Here is a 26,095-nt window from a genome sequence, read left to right as displayed (position 1 = left end):
ACTTTCCTCCTCCTCCACGCCGGCTCTTCTGCCCACCGCCTCGCCTCCCTCATGGCCTCCCCTCATGTCTCCGTCACCTTTCCATGAGGAACCGCTCGCCTGGCAACACGAGCAGCAGGCAGGAGTCTCCTCTGGCTCCGGCGGTTTGAACTTCTGTGATCTGGACTCTTCTCTGCATCTCAAAACATTCTTCACTTCAGTTTCTTCAGAGTAGAAACTGCACAGGATCTGAACTGGACGAAATCTCACAGCTTGAAAACTGAAAATGTAATGTTTTACTTCTAATCTGTTTTTCTGTAGGAACTTAAACTGAAGACGTGGAAAGTCAAGATCCATCCATCCATCCATCCACCCACCCACCCATCCATCCATCCATCTATCCATCCATCCATCCATCCATCCATCCATCCATCCATCCATCCATCCATCCATCCATCTATCCATCCATCCATCCACCCATCCATCCATCCAAAATGTTTGCCGGATCTTCTCTGGGGAGTCCCAGCTCTCCATCCCGTCTCTACGGTCCTGAGAGCCTCTCAGAGGTCCTTCCTCCTGATTCGCTGCCTCAGGCTCCGCCCTGCTGGGCAGCACAGGCCCGATGTGATCTTGCTCAAGCAGAGGCAGAGTTGCACCGACTACAAGAACGCCATGCAACTGAGACCGAGTCTGTGAGGCGAGGTGTGGAGCGCGCTATCCTGGGAGCACGTAGAGAAGAGCGCCGCCTGCTGGAGAGGGTGGAGCAGGACCACCGTGACGCTCAGCAGCGTCTGGAGCAGGTCCAGAGGGAGAACACGGCAGCGGCCCGGGTCAGCCAGTCCCTGCTGGACCAAAGACTTCGGAAACTGGCGCAGCTTCAGAATCAGGTTCAAGAACTAGGCCAATCAACTCTGATTGAAGGTGGGCCAATCCAGAACCTCCTGTTAAAAGATGTTGCACAGTTTCTACAACCATGGGAGATCTCAGTTTCCCTAAAGAAAGTGAACTTCAAACCCAGCTCCCAGCCGAATGCTGTTACCTTTGGAGACATCCGTGTCCAAGAACAGAGCCTGGCCCTGCATGCTGGAGGTTGTGGACCTCAGGGACAGATGTGTGCTCTCCATTCACCGGACATGCAGCATAAGGACAGAAGCAGTCAAAGTTGTCAGAGAACAAACAGCCCCCAAGGACAGGGCTTTACCTCACCGACAGGCCGGGTTATTAAGAAGATTAGCCTTTCAAGCCGGAGTGATCTAGAATCAGATGAGGAGCAAAAACTTTCCTCTGCAAAAATAAGCCGTTGGCTTCCTAAGTGTGAGCAGTCTGACTGGGAGTCATGCCAGGGTGACGAGATGGAGTCAGTGTCTCCTCCACCACAGGGGCAGGATGTGTTTCTTACCGTCCCCACGGTACTCAAAAACATGGATCCTGAAAGCAGGACCCAGATGCACTACTCTCCTCGAAGCCAGAGGAAAATCCTTCCTGTGACTTCCAGCAGGAAGCCATCTCCCTCGCCTGAGCGAAGACGGGCCCATGCTAAGCTAAGCCACGGCTTGAGTTTGGACAGCCAGGATGGCCAAAAAGGAAAAGTGAATCAAGATTCCAACAGTCGGTTTTCACGGTACGATAGCGGAGCTCAAACATCTCCCAGAATGACTTCGAGAGATACTCCGGCCAGCCAGAGCTGCCTGGATCTCACCTCCAGAGGCCGGCCTCACTCTGGACTGAGCCAGTCTTCGGATGAACACTCTCTGGGCACGCTTGGCGACTCGGGTCGAGCTCTATCCCCGACGGACAGCCTAGACTCCAGCTATACCTTCATTGTCAGCCCATCTCACGATCACAGCATAAACAGGGGTTTTCTGAACTACAGCTGCCGCCTGTCGAAGTCCGCAGTGGACTTGACACATAAGACTCGTCCGCTGATCAGCTGTGGAACAAATGAGCATGAACCCTGGAGGGTTAAATGCAGCAACTTCAACGCCATGTCAAGCTCTGCTTCACCAGCTCCCAGCAGGAAGTCGAGACTCACGGATGCGACGCAGACCCTCGTATACCCGGTCTACAGAGGTCATCCAGAAAGAAAGCTCAAAGCAGCTGAATCTAGACAGTCCGCTGTGACAAGGTCCTTATCCATGTCCGTCATAGATGGGTCCTCTCAAGAGTCGAAGAGAGGCAGGAGAGACAGAGCAGAGCCGGCACTGCTGGAACTGGAGGAGGAGGGGGACCCTTCCTACGCAGTGTTCAGACCTGAAGGAGTCCATCTCATTGGGCAGTTTGGGAAGCAGGGCTCTGGTCGGGCTGATCTCACCCTGCCAAGCGGCGTCCACGCAACACCTCAGGGTCAACTCTTCGTAGTGGACTGTGGAAACGCACGTATTCAGGTATGCTACGTACAATATGTGTCAAGACATGTAAGTTAGACCGGGGTGGGCAGGTCCGGGCCTTGAGTGCTGCTGTCCTGCATGTTTCAGATCTATCCCAGTTGCAGCACACCTGATTGCAGTGAGGACTCGTTACTGAGCTTTTCACCAGCATGGTCAGGACGTCATCCTCAGATTGAGGTGGACCTAAGCAGGGAGAGCGCTTATAGCATGAAGGACGCTGGCACCCGAGGCCCAGAGCTGCCCCCCTTTGAGTTAGACTAAAATCTAAAACTGAATTTTCACTTTGAAACAGGTGACTGACCCACGGGGGAACGTCCTCCAGCAGGTCGCCTCCCCAGCCTCTGACGGATCTGCCAGACGCTGTCGGAACTACTTTGACATCGCTGTCAATTCGAAGGGCCTCATTGCCTTGAGCTGTGCTGCGGAGAGAGCCCTGCTGGTGTTCAGCCGACACGGCCGCCTGCTCCAGACGTTCGGAGGCTCCGGCTCTGGCTCGGCTAAAGACCAACTGGAGGCTCCCAGGGGGGTAACCGTCACCAGGCTGGATGAATTCCTGGTAGCTGATATCCGTAAAGGTACTCTCATAGCCCTGAAACTTGAACCCAAGACAGGCTCCCGTCTTGAGCGCACAGTGGTGACTGGGTTCCACAGGCCCTATTTAGTGGCAGCCTGTTTGAGCTCAGGCGTGGTAGCTGTGTCCGAAAGGGGCAATGAAACAGGTCGGGTACCTTGCATCAAGGTGTTGGAGCCAGGCTGGAACACCCTGAGAGTTCTGGGCGTCTGTGCCGGTATGGGACCGGTCCTGACCTGCCCCTGGGGCATCTGCATCGACAGACAGGGCAACGTGCTCGTCGCAGACTGGGGGGAACAACACAGGATCCTGCTGTACCCAGCACAGGGAGCAGGGTGGCCCATCGTAAACCAGGGCCTCAGCAGCCCACGTGGCCTGACCCTGTTACCTGAGGGTCAGCTGGTGGTGTCAGACAGCATGCACCACTGCGTCAAGATCTACCAGTACAGGGACAACCAGGACTGAAGAGTCCTGCACAGGTAGTCATGCTCGAGATGTGGCCGCTTTCAAACACAAATGTTGCATTTTCATTTGAACCGTCGTTTAAACGGAGCCTGAAAGAGAAGAACCTTTAAAAGTAGAATCAAACAAACCAAAAATAAAAAAAAAATCACAATTTAAAGCCACCTTCGATCTCAATAAAATAAGAATTAAAAGAGAAGGAGAGACAAAAAGTTAAGAGAATCACAGTTCAAGTGAAGAGGTTTAGATGTTAAGTTTTTGGCTCGTATGAGTGTAAAACACGCTGCAGGCTGTTTTTCCTCCCCTGTCTGGATGCTGGGAATGTTGTAAACTGGGAAACTGTAACTCTCCCAGTTTACAGCTTTATGTCTCTTTTTTGTCCAGATTACATTTTAGAACATGAAGCCTGAATAGAAGTGAAAATCGGTTTTGTCAAAGTTTCTCATTGTGCTCTTTATTGCAGGGTGGAGTTTAATGTGAGTCGTGTGTTTTCTCCTCTCGCTTCGTTCTGTGTTTAATTCGTGACATTAACCCTTGAGCAGTGTGGCGCTGCGGCGGAGAGCCGTTATCCGCCAGTCGACGCTCTTTTTTCTTCTGTTAAAGTCAAAACGCTGCTCGCTGCTGTCAGACCCACGACTCAGATCACTTCGGTGGAAACGCGAAGAAAAGAGGGAAGGATTCCAGCCTGAACTTGCGTCTGTGTTGTTTTTAGGTTTTCATTTCTTCGTTCCGTCTTTCAGGGTTTTTCACTGAGACGCTGGCCTGTTGTGGTTCTGACCGTCGGCTGTGTGAGCTGACGCTCCACCTCGTTTTCTGATTTGATGGCTCTGCTCCAGATCTCTGCTCACTAATTCAGACGTCATCCAGAAGTTTTTCTTTTCCTTGGACTTTTGAAATGTTTTTGGACGGTTTGTTTTAAGTGTTTATTTTCCCAGTTTATTTCATGAGTTCTTCGAATCTGTCTGTTTAATCACTCTGATAATAAAAACTAGCACGAGTGTTTTGATTCAGTGATGTTTTATTCAAGTCAAACGTTTCTCCAGTTATCGTCTTCAGTGTTTCCAGTCAAAACCCTTCCAGGTGTCGAGCTCCCAGCCTGCTCCCAAATAAACCCAGTTCAGTGAAATCCAGCATGGAGGCCGAGCGTCTGGAGGACGTCTCCGGAGCCGCCGCCCACGCCGCCGCGTCGCTCAGTGAGGAGCAGCATCAGGACTCTGTTTGCTTTTCATGCCTATTTTCTGCTCATGTGAGACTCTAAAGACGACCCCTCCGCCGATCGGCTCCCCCTCATCCCCTCCAGACGGAAACCAGCACTGAACGGCTTCCTGTGCAGGCGGCTCGTCCACGCCAGGCTGCACGGCGGTTCTCCTCAGGGAGAACCATGGTCGAGGGATCGGTGGCGTCGTGGTCAACAGTGAATCTTCCTCCACACGCTTCCAGGTGGAGATGCTCCGTCCGTTAAAACGCTGCAGGCGCTCCAGAAGAATGCTCCTGCATTAAGGCCTGAGGGGGGAGTGAAGTGGTGACCAAGTGTTTTCTGTTTGTTCGTTCCATTTCGCACCTGGCTGACTGAATTCCTGGGAGTTGCTGGGGTTTCTGTCTCTTTCTGAAGCCCATTTAGGCCCCGATTCAGCTGAGACCATCCTGTTCTTGTTTCTGAACACTGATATTTTCATGTCAACGTCGACTTTTTGAAAGAATCAAATGTATGACTTGAAGATTCAGTGGAGGACTCCTGACTGGCGGTCCGGTCAACGTGGGGGCCGACCCGCGATGGTGGGAGTCGGAGTGGGCGTGTCCTCCGCTGTCTGCGTCACGTTCTGATCACAGTTTGAAGTGAAGGTCTGAAGATGATCTGTGGAACAGTGAAAAAGGACCGGACTGCCAGCATCCTTTAAAAGTCCCTTGAATTAAGTGAAATCAAGATTTTTATTTATCCTTCAGCTTCCCCTCGATTGTGATCCATCCTGCAGGTTGACCTTCATCCTCCAGAACAAATCCTCAAACACGCCGTTGTTTTTGAGTAACGACGGTTTGGATGTTCTCAGGAACATCTGCCGGGCGTTTTCCCGTCAGCAGTCAGAAAGTGTGAGAAATCGATGCGACTCGCTTCGCTTCCCCTCGGCTGAACTCCTCTCCTGCCTGCAGGCGTCGGAGCAGCAGCAGCAGAGCGATGCTAACTCCACACAGCAGGAAGCCGGCCGTGCACGGAGGAGGCGCTCAATATGTGCACGTATCAGTATGACCGTCCATCACTCTGCATCCGTTTACTCCCTCGTAAAGAAGTCCCGCCTGGAGGCGGCTGTTTGGTGGAGCAGCTCTAACAGAGCCGGTGAAAACGGCTCCCAAGCTGGAACTTTTTGAAAACGTTCCGACTCCATCTCCGTGTGAACGGAGGGGAAATGTACGTTTTGGAGAACGCTGCCATTCTGTCTCCATGGAGGAGAAACACAACTTCGCGAACACATTCCGACTCCGTCTCCATGGAAACTGGGAAAAATTCAATGTTTAAAAAAAAAAAAAAAAAGCTCTTAATCAGTGTCTTCAGAAAAGCGGGAGAGCACAACTTTTTGAAAACGCTCTTGTTAGTGTCTGTAGCTTGTGTGTGTGAGTGTTGTGGTTAGAAAAGTAACAACACAACAGCGCCCACTACGGGCCCCACATGACCACTACACCGTTTTCAGCATCTCTGCGGTTTTGCTGTAAACAGACGTGGTTTTCAAAAGCGGTTCGTTTTCACCGGAGGCGCTGCTTAGTCATGAGAGCCTGAGAGACTCAGCCGATGGGAGCTAACTGCTAGCGGAGCTCATGCTGCCTGCTGAGCGGAGCGAGGGTTCCCTGTTCGGTGGAACGACGAGCGATGTGGAGGTTCCCTCTGCTGCGCTCAGATCTCCCACTCCTTCAGCCTCACGGACGCCAGGACCTGGTTTGGGCTCCCTGTTGACTTGTCAGCTCACACACACACGCACACACACACGCACACACACACGCATGCACGCACGCACGCACGCACGCAGGATGGCGTGAACCGGCGTGTGTTCCCAGCCAGGCTGGTCCTCTGCTGAGCCTCACTCGCGCCTCTTGTTTGTTTGATATTCTGGGATGTTCGTCTCCTTCTTGCAGCCTGTTTGTGGACTTTGGTTCGTTCTGATTCTCCATCTGCAGCTTGGATCTTTTTTCCATCATAAAACTCCGAAGGGGAAAATCTGTGAAGAAGGGTTCACTGACGGCGCTTTAACAGGATTTCCTGCTGCAGCAGAGAAAGAGCTTCAGGGTTGAAGAGGAAAGACGTTAAAGCTCCAGCATCACGCTGCTTTGTTTCCTCTGATGTTTTCCAGCTTCGTCCTCCTGGTCGCAATTTCTCCGCCGTTAAACTGAATCTGTCATCTGCTGTACCTGTGCGGCCACATGGGGGCGCTCAGGGCCTGTTCTGCTGTTTCTGTCTGCCTCTTGTCCTCCTGCCTGGTTATCGGCCTGATGTGCTGCAGCTGTGTCTCCTGTTAAAGCCCTGCTCTCCCTGCCTGTCTTGTCGGCTTGTTGTGGGTCTGTCCAGGTGTTTCTGTTTCCTGTGCCGGCACCAGCTCAGCCCTGCCCTGAGGCCCCTGAGGCCCCTGAGGCCTCTGAGGCCCCTGAGGCCCCTGAGGCCCCTGAGGCCCCTGAGGCCCTTGAAGCCCCTGAGGCCCCTGAGGCCCCTGAGGCCCTTGAAGCCCCTGAGGCCCCTGAGGCCCCTGAGGCCCTTGAAGCCCCTGAGGCCCCTGAGGCACTTGAGGCTCGTGTATTTTGGAAATAGAGGAGTTTTTGATCGACCTGTGCTGCCGGTGTGTGGATCCTTCCCCCCCGCACCCTGACAACCTGACAACATCAGACATTTCTCCACAAAACAGGCTCAGACACTGCGAGAGGAGTCAGCCCCCCCCCCCCCCCCCCCGCGTTGGCACAGAGTGCTGTTCAATCATCCACTCCCGGTGGCGTCCAGGCCTTTCTTCACCACAGGATTTTCAAAAAGTTTCACACTTGAAAAGTTGCCTTTTCAGCAGCTGTCAGCTGCGTTACCGTGGAAACAAACCTTGAAAAATAACCGTATTGGGGTGTGTGTGTGTTGTGTGTGTGCGTGTGTGCGTGTGTGTGTGTGTGTGTGTGTGTGTGTGTCTGTGTGTGTGTGTGTGTGTGTATGTGTGTGTGTGTGTGTGTGTGTGTGCGTCTGTGTGCGTGTGTGTGCGTGTGTGTACGTGTGTGTGTGTGTGTGTGTGTGCGTGTGTGTGTGTGTGTGTGTGTGTGTGCGTGTGTGTGTGTGTGTGTGTGTGTGTGTGTGTGTGTGTGTGTGTGTGTGTGTGTGTGTTGCTGTGGAGAGAGAGAGCGACTGGCTGACTGAACGCTGCTCTTGGTGAAGCTGAGTTCTGCTGGAGCTGCTGCAGGATGCCAGTGTGTGTTTCACTGTCTGTGTTTCACTGTGTGTGTGTGTCGGTGTTTTGCCAGCATTATCGGGCCAGTGTAGGCCTGTTTCAGCGTGTGTGTGTGTGTGTGTGTGTGTGTGTGTGTGTGTGTATCACCACGTGTGCAGGTGTTTTTCCAATATTAGCAGCCCATTGTGTGTCAGTTTCAGTGTGTGTCTGTTTCAGTGTGTGTCTGTTTCAGTGTGTGTCAGTTTCAGTGTGTGTCAGTTTCAGTGTGTGTCTGCTTCAGTGTGCCATCCTCAGTTATTCAGTGTTCTCCAGAGCTGTTCTGGTTTCCACGGTAACCAGGAGGCCTGCAGTCCCGCAGCAGTGGTTCAGAGTCACTGATTCTCTTGTTCCTGGTTCAGATCTTCAGGTCTCTTCTGTTCTGCTGAGAGCCGCCGCTGTTTCCTTTGAATCCTGCTTTTGTTTCAAGTTCTGGCCTTGTGTGCAGTGGAGGTGTGGGAGGGGCCAGGTGTGGGAGGGGCCAGGTGTGGGAGGGGCCAGCTCATGGTCAGTCCAGGAGACCTTTCATCCACTGCAGCTCTGACACTCTTTCTTCTGCAGCTGCTGTTTCCTGCAGAGCAGCACTTCCTGTTTCCCATCAGCTGTTCCTTCATTGTTCCTCCAGTCGAGCCGTCCGGCTTCCATGTTTGACTCTCTGCTCTGAACAATAGCCACGCCCCTTCCTGTTTACTAGATTTAAAAACACATTGCAGATCATCAACGGCTTCTGAAGAAATATTGATCTCCAGGAAGAGAATTTAAAATGGCTGGCTGGAGAATCGTTTGTCGTCTGTGTGCATCTGAGTTGTAGGAATGATTTCAGCAGAAACACTTCAGAGTGACTGATCCAGTGGAGAAGCGCCGGCGATCGACCAGTAAGGACAGCAGGAATCCTCTCACATCGACGGTCATCAGGCCGGACTCTCATCCATCACAGCAGCTGAAGGCGAGACTGGAGTCGTTTTCAAAACCCAGAGAGAAAACCCCAATGAGCTGTCTGCTGGAGCTGTGGAGAGTCCAGGACACACACACACACACACACACACACACACATTAACACAACTACACAAAACAAACACACACTTACAGAAACAGACAAAACAGACACACACACACACACACACACATACAAACTCCCACAAATAAGACGAAGCAGCAATCTGATCGCAGCACTTTTCCATTTTCATTAATGAACAGAATTAAAGGGAAGTGGAGGAGTAGAGCAGCCTTTAGCAGACAGGTTTGGATCCACACCATCCCTCCACCTCCCGCCTCCCCTTCCCTCCCTCCCTCCCCCCTCCTCCTTCCCCCCCTCCCCCCTCCTCCTTCTCCCTCTTCCTCCCCACCTCCTCCCTCCTCCACCCTCCCCCCCCACCTCCTCCCCCCTCCCTCCCCACCTCCTCCCCCCCCTCCCTCCCCTCCTCCTCCCTCCTCCCCCCACCTCCTCCCCCCCTCCCTCCCCTCCTCCTCCCTCCTCCTCCCTCCCCCCCCCCCCTCCTCCTCCCTCCCCACCTCCTCCCTCCTCCACCCTCAGAGTGTTTCTTCCTCCCGGCTCTCAGACTGAAGGGAAGCAGCTCCAGTGAAGCAGGCCTTCCGTCTCGGTTTGTTCTGGAACATGAAGCTACTCTGGCTTCAGGCAGTTTACTGCAAATCTCAGAGCGCTCCTCAAGAACAAGGCCACAGGCTGAAAACTGGAAACTTTATTTACATCACATCAAATCCAGGTTTTCTCCTTTCTCTGTAAAGCTTAAGAAAACTCTCATCAAAGGGTTAGAATAAATACCCAGAAAATAACAGAAGATCTTTTAAACAGTGGAAAGTTGTGCTGGAAAACGAACGTATAGAAAAATAAGGTTTGAGTTAAAAAGGAGAGCAGAGTCCTCTTGACAGTTGCAGTAGAAAAACATTCTCTTATCAGTGGCGCTGCACTCTGCACACAGCAGAAGCAGCGGAAAGGCAGGAATGTGGCTTTTTCATGTCATTCAGTTTGTTCCTGCTCCGGCTTCTCCGGAGAGGGCGGAGTCAGGCATCACTTCCTGTCCCCTCAGCACAGCCAGTCATAGTGAAGGAAAACAAACACAAAAATACAAAACAAAAAAAACCTTCTTTGAATACAACAGAAATATCCGCCTGAAACACAGAGAATGGAACACGTCAAAATCTCATAGTTCTGTTGAACTTCTGCACAGCTGGATCCAGCAGAGATGATCAGCTGCTCTGAAGGTCACATGATCCGTCATTCGTATATAAAGCTCATGGGTGAAGACTCAGCTCTCAGTCTGCAGGTGATTTACTTTGTTTACGTTTCTATGACGACGCCTTCAGGGCAAAATTCACACCTGTTGTCTGATTTTAGGAGACTGAAGTCACTGAAGGTGACATTTTTTGAAAACGCTCTGAAAACAGAACTTTTCTGAAGCGCTGCTGTTGCTCATGTGCCCCACCGACGGAGTCCAGAGTTGTTCTGCGCGTCGAACACAGCCATGCTCGAGTCCATGTGAACCAAGACAGCAGGCCTGCCGCCGCGAGCGAATGATTCCTGAGTCTGTTGATGTGACAGTGAGCTGCTGGAAACAGCAACCAGCCAGTTATCAAGCATGTTATCAAGCCTTAAAGCAAATAAATCTGAAATAAATTAGAAAAAATACAATCTAGTAGATGATTGGCCTCAGAAAATATCTTTTAATTTGGGCTACAAACAGAAGCAGTGGAGAGCAAGCTGAGTGAACGCCTCAAAGCAATTAAAAGCCAATTTGCCCAACCTTTTTAAATGTGGTGAAAACAGACGCACGCTGAGCTTTGTACATTAATCAGTCATTTTCTATCGAAGTCAAATGCCCCAAACAGATAATAACTTGAGCAACACAGTCCAACAAATAAAAACATGAGTGTGGATCACTTCCTGCAGTCACAGGGGCGTCTCTCTCTTGTATAAGGCTGCGCTGGTGGGACCCTCAAACTGCAGTTTGATGGCCTGTTTGAGATTCAGCTGTGGGTCTGTGGTTGTCATGGGCATCATAACATTCTCTGGCAAGGCACTACGAGGTGGGACGGGGGTAAAATTGTAGCAAACTGGTGACAAAATGTTCTTCTTGGCTCCAGAATCCCAGGCCCCCCCTTGGAGGGGGCTCTGTAGCCGGTATGGGTACCCCAGAGGGGGGCTCTCTCTGCTCTTCACACCTACGGGACAGTCTTGTCCTGGCGTTATCCCGAGAGAAGCCATGACTGAGTGCCACTTCCCAGCGGTGTGAGCGGCCCCGTCTGCTGTGATGAGGCTGGAGCTCAGCCGGCTCAGCTTGTCATGGCAGTCGAGTCCGGACGACAAACCTTTCTGAGGCAGTTCCTGGTGATGCACCATGGCGGTGACCTTACAGACCGACGGAGGAGGGCTGCCTTTGGGAGGCCTCTGGCTACTTCCATGGAGGCTGCCCACGCCCGAGCTTCCAGCGGGAGGAAGGGTGGAGGGACGGCTACGACTGCGTGGCAGTGAGTGCTGCTGGATCTGCTGGACGAAGCTGAGGCTGTCGGCCGGCACCGTCTGCACCGTGGCGAGGGAGTGGCAGGTGGACGAGGCCTGGGAGCTCAGCATGGAGTGGAAGCGCTCCGCTGTGGAGCTGGGAGAGGACACCGAAGAGGAGGGAGTAGCAGCTGCTGCTTCGCCTCCATTACTGTCAGACACGCCTGAGTAGAGGATCTTAGGTCTTGCAGGAGATACAGTGCTGGAGGTAGGCAGTGGGCCCTGGTATGGCTTGGCTCCATAGCTTTCCAGGAGTCTGACGATGTTAAAGTGTCCGTGCTTCCCAGCCACCTTCACAGGACTACGGCCATATTTGTCTATGTGATCAGGATTTGCTCCTCTTTCCAGAAGCATTCCAACAATGTTAGCATGTCCCTCCTGGGCCGCGATGCTCAGAGCTGTGGCTCCCTGATGGCAAGTGAGGTGTATATTAACACCATTTGCTTCCAGGAGACGACGTCCTACCTTCACGTGTCCCGTCCACGCCACTGAGTGCAGTGGCGGCCTCCCCTCTGAATCTTGTGCATTTGGGTTTGCCCCATGTTGTAAAAGCAGCTCCACGATCTCAACACATCCCTGCCAGGAAGCCACATGAAGGGCCGTGCGTCCTTCAGAGTCTCGGGACTCCAGGGGCACACCCCCTTTCTCTATGAGGAGGGTAGCCATGTCAAGGCGACCCTCTAACACCAAAAGGTAGAGCAGAGGTCGTCCCTCTGCGTCTCGAACGTCGGTATCGGCTCCTCGCTTCATGAGCAGCTCTGCGACATCGCCGTGGCCCTCCAACAGGGCGGCGCTCAGTGCGGAGTGTCCGTCGTACGCCCGGTGGTCTATCGGAGACCGCCTGTCTAATAACAACCGAACAGTGCTCCAGTGACCTTCTTGAGCAGCCAGTATGAGCGGCGTGCGTCCTTCGATGTCCATGTCTCCGACGCGGGCCATGCTGCCGCGCTCCGTCAAGGCGGCGCAGACGGGCCGGTGGCCCTCACAGGCAGCGGCGTGGAGCGGCGTCCAGCCAAGGTCGTCCTTGTGGTTCTCATCCAGGCCTCGATCCAGCAAGGCTCGGACAACCTCCACGCTGCCTCGCGCTGCCGCCAGGCACAGCGCCGTCCTGCCTTCGCAGTCAATGGCGTCCACAGCCGCCCCCCAGAAGAGCAGCCGGGACACCGTCCTCATGTGGCCCATGGCCGCGGCTGCCAGCAGGGGGGTAACGGCAGCTGCAGCGGGGACGCCGCCGTCAGGCCCGGCAGTTTCGTCCACGTCGGCACCAGCTTCTAACAAAAGCTCCACTACGTCCTCGTGGCCCTCATAAGCAGCCAGCAGCAGAGGCGTCATCCCGTCGTCGTCTCGGTGGCATGGATCTGCTCCGCGCTCCAGTAGCAGACTCGCCACCTCGCCAAACCCTTTCACGCCTGCAGCTGTCGGGACGCAGAGAGCCGCGACTGACAGGGCCGTGCGTCCATCTCCATCAGCCAAGTCCACCTCGGCATGGTGGTCCAGTAGGATCTCCACAGCCTCGTGATGGCCCATATAGGCAGCAGCAATGAGCGGCGTGCGACCTTTGCTGTCAGCTTTGTTGACCTGTGCCCCATAGCCCAACAAGGTCCGGGCAATCTCCTCATGCCCCCCCCATGCAGCAGCTCTGAGAGCAGTCCGGCCATCGCTGTCACATCCGTCTACATCAGCTCCTGCATCCAGCAGCCGGCGGACAGCCTCATTGTGTCCTCCCCAAGCCGCTGAGCGCAGTGCGGTCCAGCCTTCACTGTCCACATGCTCCATCATCTGGGTGGCGGTTTCCAGGGCTTGGCTCTTGGACCACTCTAGGAGCACAGACAAGACCTCCACATGACCCTGCCTGGCCGCCAAAGTCAGCGGAGTTTGACCTTGATGGTCACAGATCAGTGGATCAGATCCACGTGAAAGAAGAAGTTTTGCTACATTTGAAGAACCGTCATGAGCTGCAGTAGCAAGCAAAGTCTGTCCGTCTGCAGATCCAGGCTGGTTCACCGACACTCCACTGTCCAGCAGCTTCTTTATGGCCAGTTCCTTTTCAAATGCCTGGTGTGATTTAGTTCCTTCTGCGCCAAGACGATACAATCCAAAACTTGGATCTCCATCCAGAAAACAGTCAGTAGAGACAAGGCCACTTCTCATTAACAGCTGAGGGACCTCTTCACGTACTGCAGCTGGAAGCTGAGCTAAGGATGTGGCGACAGCCTCACTGCAGCTGGGAGGAAGTGTCGGCACACCTGCCCACAGCATCCACAGTGCTAACAGCGAAGGTTTATCTTTATGGTGACCTGAGCAAATCAAGTGCACAGCCAGCTGGACAGTGTCCTCAACGTCCAGCTGGGGTCCCCGTAGTGTCAGAGCCATGGCGAGCATGCTGTGACCATCTGTTCGGCTGCACAGGTACTTCAGTGTACAGTACTTCACGTCAGTCAGCCACTCCGTGAAGCTGGCATGAAAAAGTAATTTAGTACCTCCAGGACCATCAATCAGGAGAGGAGCCAGGGTTCTCAGCTTGTTCTGGAAATCCTGGGGGCTGAGCGAAGTGTCCTGAGTCCAGACGGCTGTGAACAGCTGCTGGGATGTGAGGGGTCTCGGCGCTGCCAGGAGAACGTTGAGAAGAGGTCTGACGTAGGCGAACAGCCCCCGGGGGAACAGTCTCTGGCACAGCCACAAGTAGAGGCCATTGAGAGTCCCGGGGATGTCCCGGATCTCTCGCAGGCCCACCAGCGCCGCCGACACGCCGTCCAGCACACGCTCCAGGAAGAGAACGCAGCCGCCGCTCTTGATGTGCAGCAGGTTGAGCATGTCCGCCGTGTCGGGGGTGAGCTGGCGTCGAAGCGCCGCGTCTTCATCCAGCCGACAGAGGATGTACTGCTGCACGTCGCGGACGGCCGGCGGCTTCCGCAGGTCGTCCAGACACAGTTTACGGAAACCTACAACACAGAGAACAGGTCACAACTTTTCATTAGGCTTCATTCATCTCAAATCACATTTTTGGACTTGGCAGTTTTATGGCTGAGAGCCGCCATAAGAGCAATGTCCACCTGCTCACCACAGTTTATCACGTTTATCACACGGAGTGTGGTTCTGAGGCGCTCTTCATTTGGAACTGGTTTATTGAGAATCAGGCAATTCAGAATTTTATTCCTGATCTTGGTGTTTTCATGGGAAAAACGAAGGATTAAATCCTCTTTAACGCTGGGGGCTGTGGAGCGTTCTGATTGGACGGGGCGGATGTGATGTAATGACCTCTACAGGAAGTAAACAAAGCATGTTGGTAGTAATTTTTTCTTTCTTTCTCAATTTGTATTAATGCTACAGCTTTGAAAACGTCCTCATTCTTCTGCTCTTTTCATTAAATCAATTTCTCCTAAAGTTCTCTTTGAATAAATCATGTCCATATGAGTCGAACCAGCGGGCCGCCATCTTGGAATATTGCGTCATGGCGACAAATGAGCATGAGCAGAAGTCACGCCTAATTTACATATAATCCCGCTTCTGAAGAATAAACTGGCCGGTTCTTTCAGATTTAAGCTTGACTCTGAACAAAGACTTCAGGCGTTTCCATGGTCATTTTAAAGCAGAATGAAGTTTTCTTCAGAGTTAAACAGGAATAAAAAGTGTAAACACGCGGATCTGTCTGAGGTTTCATGAGAGCAACTCCTGCTGCTGTTGCTGCCGTTTCCATGTTGTTTTCAAAGGTTTTCTGTGCAAACGCAAAATGTTTCTCAAACAAAAATGAAGAGTTTTCACTTGAAACGTTGTCGTGTAAACGGGGCCTAAACTAACCACAAACTGTTAATATTAGATAAGTCATTTTTAACGTGATTGGATTGGACAGGCTGAGGAACCCCGACCCTGGTATAAATACCCACCGTCATTAGCATAATGCTAAACCTTCAGCTTTAAACCATCATGTTAAGGTTCAGCGGAATCATTGGCAGATGTTTGCTACAGTTCTCACATTGGAGTCTTTTCTGTCTGCTGAATTCAGGACTTTTAACATGCAACGAAGAGAATTATGTCTAATTTCTACATAACATTGTCTCCAATATTTCAAATTTATTGTCGTTGCTCAGTAATGAGTGTTGCCGTCTGTGGGGACGTTTGGTGTTTGAGCGCTGCTGAAATGAAGCAACTTCCCGTACAAGATCAATAAAGTGCTCCTCTCGTTTTTTCCAGTGCTTAATTATGATTTTCTTTGACATTTGCTATTCTAAACTCGACAATCTCACAGCAAGGAAAAACTCAGCACACCTCTGAAATGCCTGACACCTCCTCTTCCCCCGAAGAAATAAACCATTTTCATTAGTAAGAAGTCAGTTTTTATTTGGAAAATGAGACGATCCACTGTCGAGATGTTGTCTTTGTTGCTGCAGTGATTGTTCTTGCTAACTGAGGCTTAAAGCGATACTTCAACATTTTGGCAAATTGGCCCATTTAGCGCAATTCCTTAGTCATTTCGAACAGCATACTTACTGTTTTTGTGAGGACGAGCTGTTGTTTATTCAGAGGTGAGTCGGGGAAGGTTTTCAGGACGGACACAATGGAAGTGGACGGTATTTTTGTTCCCCCTCGTCAAACTCATCAAATACACAATCCAACAACCCCAAAACACTTTGGTGGACACGTTATAATCCACACATTCACTACGCTGTGAAATATTAATGCAACATTACCAGACTGAGTTGTTTATGCGAAGATTGCTAAGACGGAACTACTTACTAAACATGGCGTCTGGGCGTAGTGATTTCTAAAGAAAAAGTAGTTCCCAGTATTTGCTTCAGTGTCGTAACGCTACAATATTATTTGTTGGTGTTCCACAGCGTAGTGAATGTGCGGATTATAATGTGTCCACCAAAAGGTGGTGAACCTAATCTGACCCTGACCTCTTCGACACCACAGCGATAACATATTGAGATCCGGTTTACGTTTCAGTGTTTCAGGTGAAAACGCTTTGTCCACCGAAATGACAGAAACACTGAGGAAGGTGAAGTGAGCATGTTGGGCCACTAGTGGGTGCTGCTGCCTGTTTTTGTCATGGAGCATGTGTGTGAAGACCAGTACGGACATTCGTACGGACACACCATTGCGTTTCCGATGACTGTCACGTTCGTCCAGAAAAACACTTCCGCCGCCGAGCTCGAGCGCAGCAGCGTGAATGTTCTGGAACGGTTCCAGGTTTCAGCAGCTCTGAGCGCCATTCCCATGCCGACCGGCACCCAAATTCTGGGAATTCCTGCATTTCCACATGAAAACACGGAGCAGCAGAGGTCTCCTCCCCACCTGAGAACATCTTGCACACGGCCTTGTTGTGGCGGCGGGCGGAGCAGACCAGCAGCAGCCAGCCGGGTAGCAGGTGTTGATTGGCGGCGAGCAGCTCCGCGATGGATCCGCGTCCTCCGCCTCCCTCGCCGCCGCCATAATCCACGTCCAGAGAGTCCACCACGACCATGAGGGTCTGGGCAGGAGGGGGCAGGTCCAACAGCGGCCCCAGCACGGCTCTGAGGGGACAAAGACCGAGCCAGGAATCACAAGAGTTCATGTTCGGAGCGGCTTCTGAGGTTCCTCGTCTCGTTCAGCAACTTCAAGACATTCTGACAATCGTCTGAATAAACCGATGAACCTGTACTGATGAGATTTCACTTCGTAAAGCCGACTGGGAAAACAACCAACGCAACACGTTTCTATAGCGATTCTAAAAATTCACAGCAGCTGGCAGAGCCGCGTCTGAAAGGCACGAATTCAGAACCGAAAGAAGAAAGAAGCAGTTTTCACTGCAAAGACCTGGAACTGAAGCCCTGAGTCACACAGGAGCACACACACACACACACACACACACACACACACGCACAGTCTTGTATTTCTATCCTTGTGGGGACCGTCCATTGACTCCCATTCATGTCTAGCCCCTAACCCTGACCCTTACCCTAACCCTAACCCACACCACAACAAAGCCTAACCCTAAAGAAATGTTTTTGCACTTTTACTTTTTTCAGTAACAACAACATGGTCAAGAAAACACTGTTTCTCCTACTTAGGACCAGAAAAAGGTCCCACAAGGCACGTCGTTTCACGTTTTGCTATCCTTGTGGGGACATTTGGCCCCAACAAGGATAGAAATACAAGAACACACACACACACACACACACACACACCTCAAACATAACTGGAAAGGCTCATTGACACCAAGGCTTTCGAGTACAGCAGCACTGAAGCACATCTGCACTGCAAAAACTCAAAGTCTGAGCAAGTTTTAAACTTGTTTTGAGTGAAAATGTCTCATTTTACTAGATTTAAGATGAATTCACTCAAATATTATATTTCATCAAGATAGAAAGACTCAATTGAAGAGAAGTTCTCTGAAATCAATTTTCACTTGTTCTATTGGCAGATTTTTTTCTTATTTCAAAGTGAAAGTATCTTAATTTAAGATAAATAAGCCAACAGTTGGGGGTGGGGGTGGGTGGGGGTTCTGTGCTCCGGGCTCCGGGGGTGGCTGCGCTCTGTCCTTGTTTTGCGAGTGTGTGGACTCATCCTTGCTCCTCCTCCTGCCTCGGACCTGGCTGCTCTTTGGTTCCTCCTTTCCGTCACCGCCTCCCCAACCCAGACATTTTCAAACCAACACAGACGTCAGTTGTTTTGTGTGTCTGCTGAAAACACTCGGTGCGCAGTGGCACTGAAAACACAACTTTTTGAAAATGCTCCGACAAACTCGAGGCATCGTCTTCAGTCTTTCGGCTATTTTAATGTAAATAAACGTTTTAGTGTAATCTCAAATCTTACCTGTAATGAAAACACGAAAATGATTTCAGTTGAAAGGCTGTGGTGAGAACGGAGCGGCTCTATCACTCTGGATGAGCAGTGAACCGTAAATAAGTTTAATTTTGGACTGAGCGTCTGCACGCTGCTGGACGGCCTGCGGCTGTGTTCCAGCAGAGGAGCTTTACTTTGGTCTGACTCGTTTTTAAAGGTGACAAACTGTAATTAACCGGAGAGAACAGCCTGCAATAAATGGGTCAAACCAAAGCCGGACTGAAGTCCTTTATCCTGCCACAAACACAGGGTGTGAGTGTGTGTGTGTGTGTGTTTACTGTTAACGCCTGTGTTTAGGGAAGGTCACGAGGCCTCGTCATCGCTAGTCATCAAACAGGTTTCTGTTCAGGCGGCTGTAAACATGATCTCCAGGGGGTTAAAACAGAAAACGGTTAAATCTTCTGAAAACCACGACGGCAGAAAAACACAGAGAGACTGGACAGCAGCTCGAGTGTCGAGGTTCCAGACGGCTGCACAGAAAGCGTTCATGGAGATTAGAAATCTAAATCAGCATCATCTCAATGGAAACGAGCAGAAAACAGACGGAACGGGACGTTTTAACCTCGTTGCATGAGTTTTTCAGTCGTCCAGGAGTAAAAAGCGAAGCTACACCTTCAACCTTTTCAAATGAGCCGACAGCGACGGCTTCATCCTGGACACACTGCTGATCCGCCACAGAGCAAACACACACACACACACACCATCAGTCACATTCACACACACACGTCAACATTTACTACTGAGGGAGGAAATCACAGTACGCACAGGGAGAACGTGCAAACTCCGGTCACATGGACAAAAGTAAAGCTGATAAAGTGACGCCATATTTCACAGCTTACATTAAAAAGTTACGGTGCAACACTGAGTGTCTGAGTGGCCAAAGGGGATTAAAAAGAAGGGAATGTGTGTGTTGTGTCAGTGAGACGAAGCTAACAGCCTGTTATAAACTGACGCTGCTTCCTGTGACTCAGATATCAGCGAGGTTCAAACAGGAAACCGGAGGAGAGACGAGAGTCCAGATCTCTGAACATCCTGCGGAGCCTTCCTCAGCTCAGTCACAAAGTTCGCGTCCGTGATGATCCGATAAGCGTCCTGAGGTGATCGTCCTCGGAGCTGCAGTTAATCGCTTGTGAAACTCCCACATCAAAGAACCGAGCCGCCCTCAATGGTCCCGCCTCGGCGGGCGAGGCAGGCCGCCAAGGCGCCGTAAAACTGGCACAGATCCGCCGCTCGCCCCGACGCAGCTGATCAGAACTCATCATAAAGTAATCAGCCGATAACGGAGCGCTGGGCCACAGGCCTCCGGGACTCCAGAGCCTGGAACCACCTCGGTTCTCGTTCAGAGCCGGAGCTCGTTCAAGAGAAACAGGTGAATTTGAACAAGGTGTTTTACCGTCACTGCTGAAGCGTCTGCTGCAAACACGTCCTCTTCAGTGTCTTTGAGTCTCTGTTGCACCAGAAGAACGAGAGACTGAGGCAGACTGAAGTGGGACTGATGAGAGTCTTGGTCTTTGACGCCTGGACCGGACCGGACTGCTCCACGTCCGACCCTTCTGTTCCATCTTCTGTCGTCAGGGAGCAGAGAAGCAGCGTCCTGCCGGCTGGACGGAGCTCGGCGCCGCCGCCTCAGCTCTTCTCTTCTCGGGAAGGTTTTAGCCGCCGTTAGCATGCTAACGCTGCGGCCGTCGGCTCCACTCCTGGCTTCTCTCCAGCTCGGCTGCTGTTCGTTTGGCGGCTGGAGCTCCGTGGTCGCCTCTTCGTCGGAAGGTTTCGGGTTCGATTTCGTGTCCTTGAGCAAGACGCTGCTCTGGATGGAAGGAACAAACACCTGCGTCTCCACCGGTGTGTGTGTGTGTGTGTGTGTGTGTGTGTGTGTGTGTGTGTGTGTTTGTGTGAGATTGCCACGCTGCTGGGAAGCGTTACTTCAGTGAAATCCGTTTCCTGTTGGCGTTTTCCCTTCAGTCCCTACGTCTGCGTTCCACCGTACGTCTTCTGCAGCAGCTCCACACTCCAAACACACACTGCTCCGGTAGACTGATGATGGGGGGATGTTGAATCGTTCAGCCAGCATGAAGCCTGAACCGTGTTTCTGTTTCATACTGCTGTTCAAGACCTTGGATGACGACTCTGACGGCGTCCAACATGTGTCTCCGTACGTTACCGGCAGCTGGACGGAAGTACCCTGCTGCTCCAGATGTGGCTTTAGCTGTCATTCATTCATTCATTCACTTCTCTGTGTGACGTTCTTCTGTTTCAGTCTCCTTTTGAAGCAAATCCTCAGAACATTGAACTGATGTGATTAAATGATGAGTTTAGGTTTCTGGCGAGACTCCAGCCTGTTCCCCTCACGAACAGGATGTTCAAGTCACTGGAGAACGCAGAACCTTCTCACTGAGAACCCTGCTGCTGGCAGGTGTTGCTCATTTCGAATCTCTCAGTGTTGCTTTAATGGGAATAAAGAGACTTTTATTCCCATCCTGCTGTTTTCCTGCTTTAGTTTATCCAAGTCCAGTGATCCAGTTTAGCATCGACTGACTCGTAGCTGAACACACCCGACTTCAACACCAGTGATTCATCCCACGGCTTCAGCGGCAGCTTCACCTTTCATTGCTACAGTCAGAGGAAGACTGGATTGAGAGGCCGGAGAGCAGCTGTGTGACGGAAGGCTTATCAGACCTGCTTTAGTGGAGCAGCACTCCCTGGACCCATACGCCCTCGCTGTTGCAGAACAGGAAGTGTGATTAACCTTTCATTGATCTGGGAGGTTTGCCGCCTCGTCCAGATTACACGCTCCTGGATGCATGTCAGTGGGTGACCTTTGACGCCGAGCTTTAATTGGACCTGTTGAGTGGAAACGTGCTGAGAAGGGCCTCGGTGCAGCAGCGCCGACCCGGCGCTTCACCGTCATTTAGCTTTTGTTCGGAGCTGCTCAGAGATGGTGACGAATACAGAACCGCAGACCAAAAGCCCAGGCTTCAAAAAGGCTGAATCCTGTTGGAACGCACCCAAAGCCAGCGGAGCGTCTGACCCGATGAGTCCGGAGCAGAGATCCGAGGGACGAGCAGCAGGGCGGAGTCTGAGGCTGAGCAGCTGCAGCAAACGGGACATGTTCCGCACGTTTCCATGGCCAAGAGACCGTCCTCCTAACGAGACTGGAGGTGAAGCGGGGTGTAAAGGTTCGTACAAACACTGAGTGGATCCGCTTCACTCGGAGCAGAATGTACGAGATCCACACTGATCAATAATCCACTCCCTGTCCAATATAAACAGCGGCTGACAGCAGAGCGAATTAAACAGGGATTATTGGTTCTGCCATGCGTTCCCTCGTACCGAGTGACGTGACGACGTGACAGGAAACAGGAAGCAGGAAGCAGGAAGCAGGAAAGTCAAAAACAAGCAGAAGAATCGACAGTGGCTGAGAAACTTTTTTAATAAAAACCCTGAGAAAGCAGACACTGGAGAGGAGAGATGGAGCCAGTTGTTGAAAGAGCTCCGTGGCGGACGACCAGCGGACCGCCGCCACCGCAGAGCGGAGGGCCGTCCGGGGGAGCGCTCGCTCTCTGAGCAGCGTCTCATGGAGATGTTAGAACACGATCTGATCAGAGATCCAGCGGAATCCAACCCTCTGCTCGGCGCCGCAGAGCCAAAGACCAGAACCTGATGCTCCCTGAGAGACCTGAGGACCTGCTCTCAGACATGGCGTCCATTTGGGAGGACGCCCACCCAGGACTGCACCCTGGTAAACCAGGACTGAATGTGGAGCGCCAACGCGTTTAATACGATTGTTTTCAATTGGACTGAAAAAAACACCCATGTAAACTGAGACAATGACAGTAATAATGCATTCATTCAACTAACTGGAATTACCAACATAAAAGTTTCCCATGAATGGAATGAATGAATGAACAAACAAACGGATGAACAGATGAATAACTGAAAAAATGAACTAACAAATGAAAAAAATGGTTGCCATGGAAACGGGCCCTCAATAAGGACGCCCACTGGTGCTGACATGCTGTAACTTGCGGATAATGAGTCTGAAATTATTTATATGCATAACAGAACAGAACATACCGTCTGTGACCACTAGATGTCACTTTTTGACAACAGAATGCTGCTAAAGTAAAACAGAAAAGCTCCCATCACTGCTGTGTTTGACAAAATGATCAATCATGCAGCAGAAAAGAGGAACGTAGCAGTAAAAGGAGTTCAGAGCGAGAAACAGAGAAACCGGGACTCTCCGTTACTTCATGCTGACAGAAACCTGGTGTATTATTGTCATGTTGCCGCTATACGTCGGCTGAGCTCACGAAGTCACGTCAGGTCGGCGGGAGTCAAACCTGGCGTCCCGGGTTGGTTTGGTGTGTTTGAGTTAATCAGTCTTTAATAAAACGCGGTACTTTGAGCTGGCGGCTCACGTCTGGCCGTCATTCAGAAATCAGCACAGCGTCTGCTCTTGATGGGAAAAGATGAATTATTGATGAATAGAAATGAGAAGAAGCAGAAATGAAGCCGTGAGGGGAGAAGAACATCTGGAAGGTTTCTGCCGGGATGAGCTGAGAATCGACGACAGCTGCCGACGGAAAGGAAGCAAGAACAACAACAACAAGGCCGAGCAGGTGACTGGTCGACCAGCTGCTGTCGCCGGTAGCAACAGGAAACGGAGCCGAGCTGCAGGTCGAGGAGTCGGCGGCCGGCCGGCGTTCCCCCGCCCGCCCGGCCGTGTTTCAGCGGGTTGTCTACGGCCGTTCCCACATGCGGGAGCTTCGCCCACAGCCTGGTTCCCCGAGCGCTGCTGGCGGCGAGCCAGGCCGAGGGGAGCGTGGAATCCAGCTCGGCGCTTCACGCCAGCGGAGAGCAAACACAGCAGGAGTGTGAACCAGCTCAGCAAACACACCGGGGCACAGCCGAAGGCCCCGGAGACCAGGGCGACCTCGCCGGCTGGAGCCAGGACGCTCGCAGGAAGACCGGGGGCCTTTTCCAGCCCTTTGTTCCTCCCCCCCCCCCCCCCCCCCGAAAGGATGTTGTGTCGTAAATAACACTGTTGCACTCATTCACACTGGAGCCCATTGTCTGGCTGTGAAAGGGCTGCACTATGAGTGAAGGAATCACTGTAACGCCAGGAGGAAGGGCCACTGCCATCTCGGTCCTGTCACTGTCCGGCCTCTCTCGCCTCTATGAACGGGGCCCGATTTCAACGCTCACAGTCTGAGCAGCAGCAGCAGCGTCCAGGCGTCAATGGACTTCTTTCTCTTTACACTGTGAAGAATGTTTTAGTCTGTTGTTTCACTGTTTTCATCACGAGCCTCAGAAAGGCTGAGATAAGTTGGACATGTAGGGCAGTGATGGCCTGAAGGGAATCAAGCTGGGAACCAAACCTTCAGGCCACCGCTGCGACCACTCTACCCTGGAATCGCTGAAAACCGCCATAAAACTGGTGCCAAACATGTGGATCACATGATCTGCTGGGGCAAAAAACAGCCCTCAATAAATCTGAATGGGATCATGGGGCAGATCTTTAAAAGGCAGTTTCTACGTCATCAAGACACAACCCTCGTTTCATCTTTTTAGAGTTTGGACCGTGGAAGACGGGAGTCGCTCTTTTGATCAGCAGTTATGAGTTAAATGACACTGCCAGCGACAAAACGACGCCACGGATGCCAGGACAGACCTTCAGCCTCAACTGGGAGCAACCTGGGCTTCAGAATCTTTCCCAAGACGCTTCAACATCTGTGTGGCGCGAGACAAGAAGAAGGGAATCAAACTGCCAACCTCAAGACTGGAATCGATCTGGTCGACCCGCCCAATCACAACTGCACCTCTGAAGAAGAAAAATCTTTTATTTGTCACAAGTGCAACAAATGTAAAGTGGCCAGTTGTTGTTTGGCGCCCGACCAGCTGTTGGGGGGGTCAAAGGTCATACACTGAGCAGTGAGAGTGGACCCTTCAAACATGTTCTCTTTTTTCAAAGCTCTATAGGCCACCACCGACCCCGTTAACCTCCAGCTCCACCGGACGCTGCTGGACTGAAAAAAAAAAACGATTAGAAAAGCTTAGAAAGATCCCTCCTGCCCAAGGTGACCAAACCAGGGATCCTCTCAATGTGAGGCGCGGCTCATGACCACTGCACCGCTGTGCAGCCCCTTCTGGCAATAATCCACAAACACAAACATCACTGGGAATGACGTTCCCGGCCCGCTGAATCCAAACTGAAAGCTTGTTAAGTGGAGCAGAGGGAGTCTAACGGCGAGCGCCGCCGCCGGGACACGGCGTTTACCCAACCGCCGGGACACGGCGTTTACCCAACCGCCGGGACACGGCGTTTACCCAACCGCCGGGACACGGCGTTCACCCAACCGCCGGGACACGGCGTTCACCCAACCGCCGAAAACGCTGCAGTGTGAGATCCGAGCTGTTTGAACTCATGCGATGCTGAGAAATGACTTTTCCCACAGTGCCGCTGGGTTCAGCTCCCACGCCAACAGGCACGCACACGCCCAGCACCTGGACCAGGTTCACTGGAACGCTACCCGTGGCGAGCGGCGCAGGCGGCGGAATCCCGTCTCACCAGCGCCGGGTCCGAACTGCTGCTGCTTCTGCACTCGGAGCAAGTTGTGAAGTAAAACGGAGAAACGAATCTCTGAAAGCACAAACCTCTTGAAGGCGTCGTCGGGGTCTTTCTGGCAGGCGAGCGGCTGCAGGGCGGCGGACACCGCGGGGCTGCCCAGGCTCTCCCGGTAGCCGGGCGGGAGCAGCGGCGACGCCCTCAGCTGCTCCACCAGGCCCAGCACGAAGCTCCAGGGCGCCGCGCTGCTCCGGTCCTCCCTCTGGCAGAAGTGCCAGGCCAGGCAGCGCCGCGCCAGCCCGGCCGCCGCCGCCGCCTTGCAGGCGGGCCACACCAGCTGGGTGCACAGCGCCGTCTTCCCGGCGCCGGGGCCCCCGGTCAGCAGCAGCCCCGCCGCCTGCCCCGGCGCCGAGCGGCCGTCCAGGCAGCGCCGCAGCTTCTCCAGCGCCCATTCCCGGCAGAAGAAGCGCCGGCCCCGCAGCAGGCTGGAGCCGCCGCCCCCGCCGCCGCTACTCATGGGTCCCCGGGCGAGTGGGCAACCAATCAGCCGTCCGGACTCCAGCGCCCATGCTCCTCCGGCTGCTGGCCGACCACTCCGGGGGCTTCCTGCTCCGAGTGGAGGGTCCAGGGAGGAGGTGGAGGAGGTGGAGGAGGTGGAGGAGGTGGGGCGACCGACTGATGAGAGAGGGAGTCGGACGGAGGTCAGGTCTCTGCTTTCACTTCATCCATCTGGATCCTTCTGCTGCCGCCTTGCAAAACATCAGAATATCCGCCGCTCGCCACGCTCCTCCTGGAAACTGAGCTGCTCTGCCAGACGGGAGAGAAGGAGAGCGAGTGAGTGTAGAGAGAGAGAGAGAGAGAGAGAGAGAGACCGGCCGTCCACACTGAAAGAACCTGAGTCTCACCCTTCCCCTGCCTTTGTCTCGCCCGGAGCTCCGGTTACCGCCGCACTGCTTCCTCTGTGCTGCTTCTCCCCCGAGCATCGAGCTCCGTAAAACTCCTCCGCTCTCCGGTCTTCCCCTTCCTCTCCTCGCTCCTCGCTCGCCCGCTCGCTCGCTCTGGCTCTCAGCCTGTCATGCTCTCCGGTTTTTCTGGTTTCTGTTTCCCTCTGGTCTCCGCCTCCCCTGCCTGCTGCTTCTCGGCATGTTGAGACATGCAGCCGGCGGCGGCGGAGGGGAGGGAGCACCAGCTCCACAGCTCGCAGGGGGGCGGGGTTACCTGGGGTCAAGGTTCAGCCGCCGGGCAGCGAGCCGCCTCAGACTTTAGCTCCAGGTCGTTCGTCCGTGCCGGGGCGGATCGTGCTGCTTTTCTTAGACGAAATGATTCTTTAGAACTTGCGTTGAACAGATT

General features: G+C 52.8%; 1 protein-coding gene across 3 annotated transcripts; it reads right to left on the bottom strand.

Moving 5' to 3' along the window:
• Positions 1-9,536: 9,536 nt before the first annotated feature.
• ankrd50l (ankyrin repeat domain 50-like) lies at positions 9,537-25,795 on the bottom strand. 3 transcript variants are annotated; one of them, XM_030112725.1, is made up of 4 exons: positions 25,651-25,795; positions 24,835-25,552; positions 16,651-16,868; positions 9,537-14,297 (listed from the first exon to the last, which is right to left on the bottom strand). In XM_030112725.1, exons 2-4 carry the CDS (start codon positions 25,260-25,262, stop codon positions 10,747-10,749), a joined length of 4,197 nt encoding a protein of 1,398 aa, XP_029968585.1. In that variant the 5' UTR covers positions 25,263-25,552; positions 25,651-25,795; the 3' UTR covers positions 9,537-10,746. The 3 variants fall into 3 exon arrangements, with proteins under 3 accessions (XP_029968585.1, XP_029968586.1, XP_029968587.1); XM_030112726.1 differs by having other exon boundaries at positions 24,835-25,547; XM_030112727.1 differs by lacking the exons at positions 24,835-25,552; positions 25,651-25,795 and adding an exon at positions 19,574-19,592.
• Between the last annotated feature and the right edge of the window lie 300 nt (positions 25,796-26,095).

This window comes from Salarias fasciatus, chromosome 16 (genome assembly GCF_902148845.1).
Source record: "Salarias fasciatus chromosome 16, fSalaFa1.1, whole genome shotgun sequence".
NCBI lineage: Eukaryota > Metazoa > Chordata > Actinopteri > Blenniiformes > Blenniidae > Salarias > Salarias fasciatus.
The sequence above is the reverse complement of the archived record's forward strand: the minus strand, read 5'-3'. Positions and strand labels throughout refer to the sequence as shown.

Excerpts from the sequence above, each read along its gene's own strand:
- ankrd50l (XM_030112725.1), bottom strand. The coding sequence starts at position 25,262 with ATGAGTAGCGGCGGCGGGGGCGGCGGCTCCAGCCTGCTGCGGGGCCGG. Across the intron at positions 16,869-24,834 it reads CCCGACGACGCCTTCAAGAG|AGCCGTGCTGGGGCCGCTGT; the intron begins GTTTGTGCTTTC and ends TTGTCCCCTCAG. Across the intron at positions 14,298-16,650 it reads CGTGTGCAAGATGTTCTCAG|GTTTCCGTAAACTGTGTCTG; the intron begins GTGGGGAGGAGA and ends TCTGTGTTGTAG.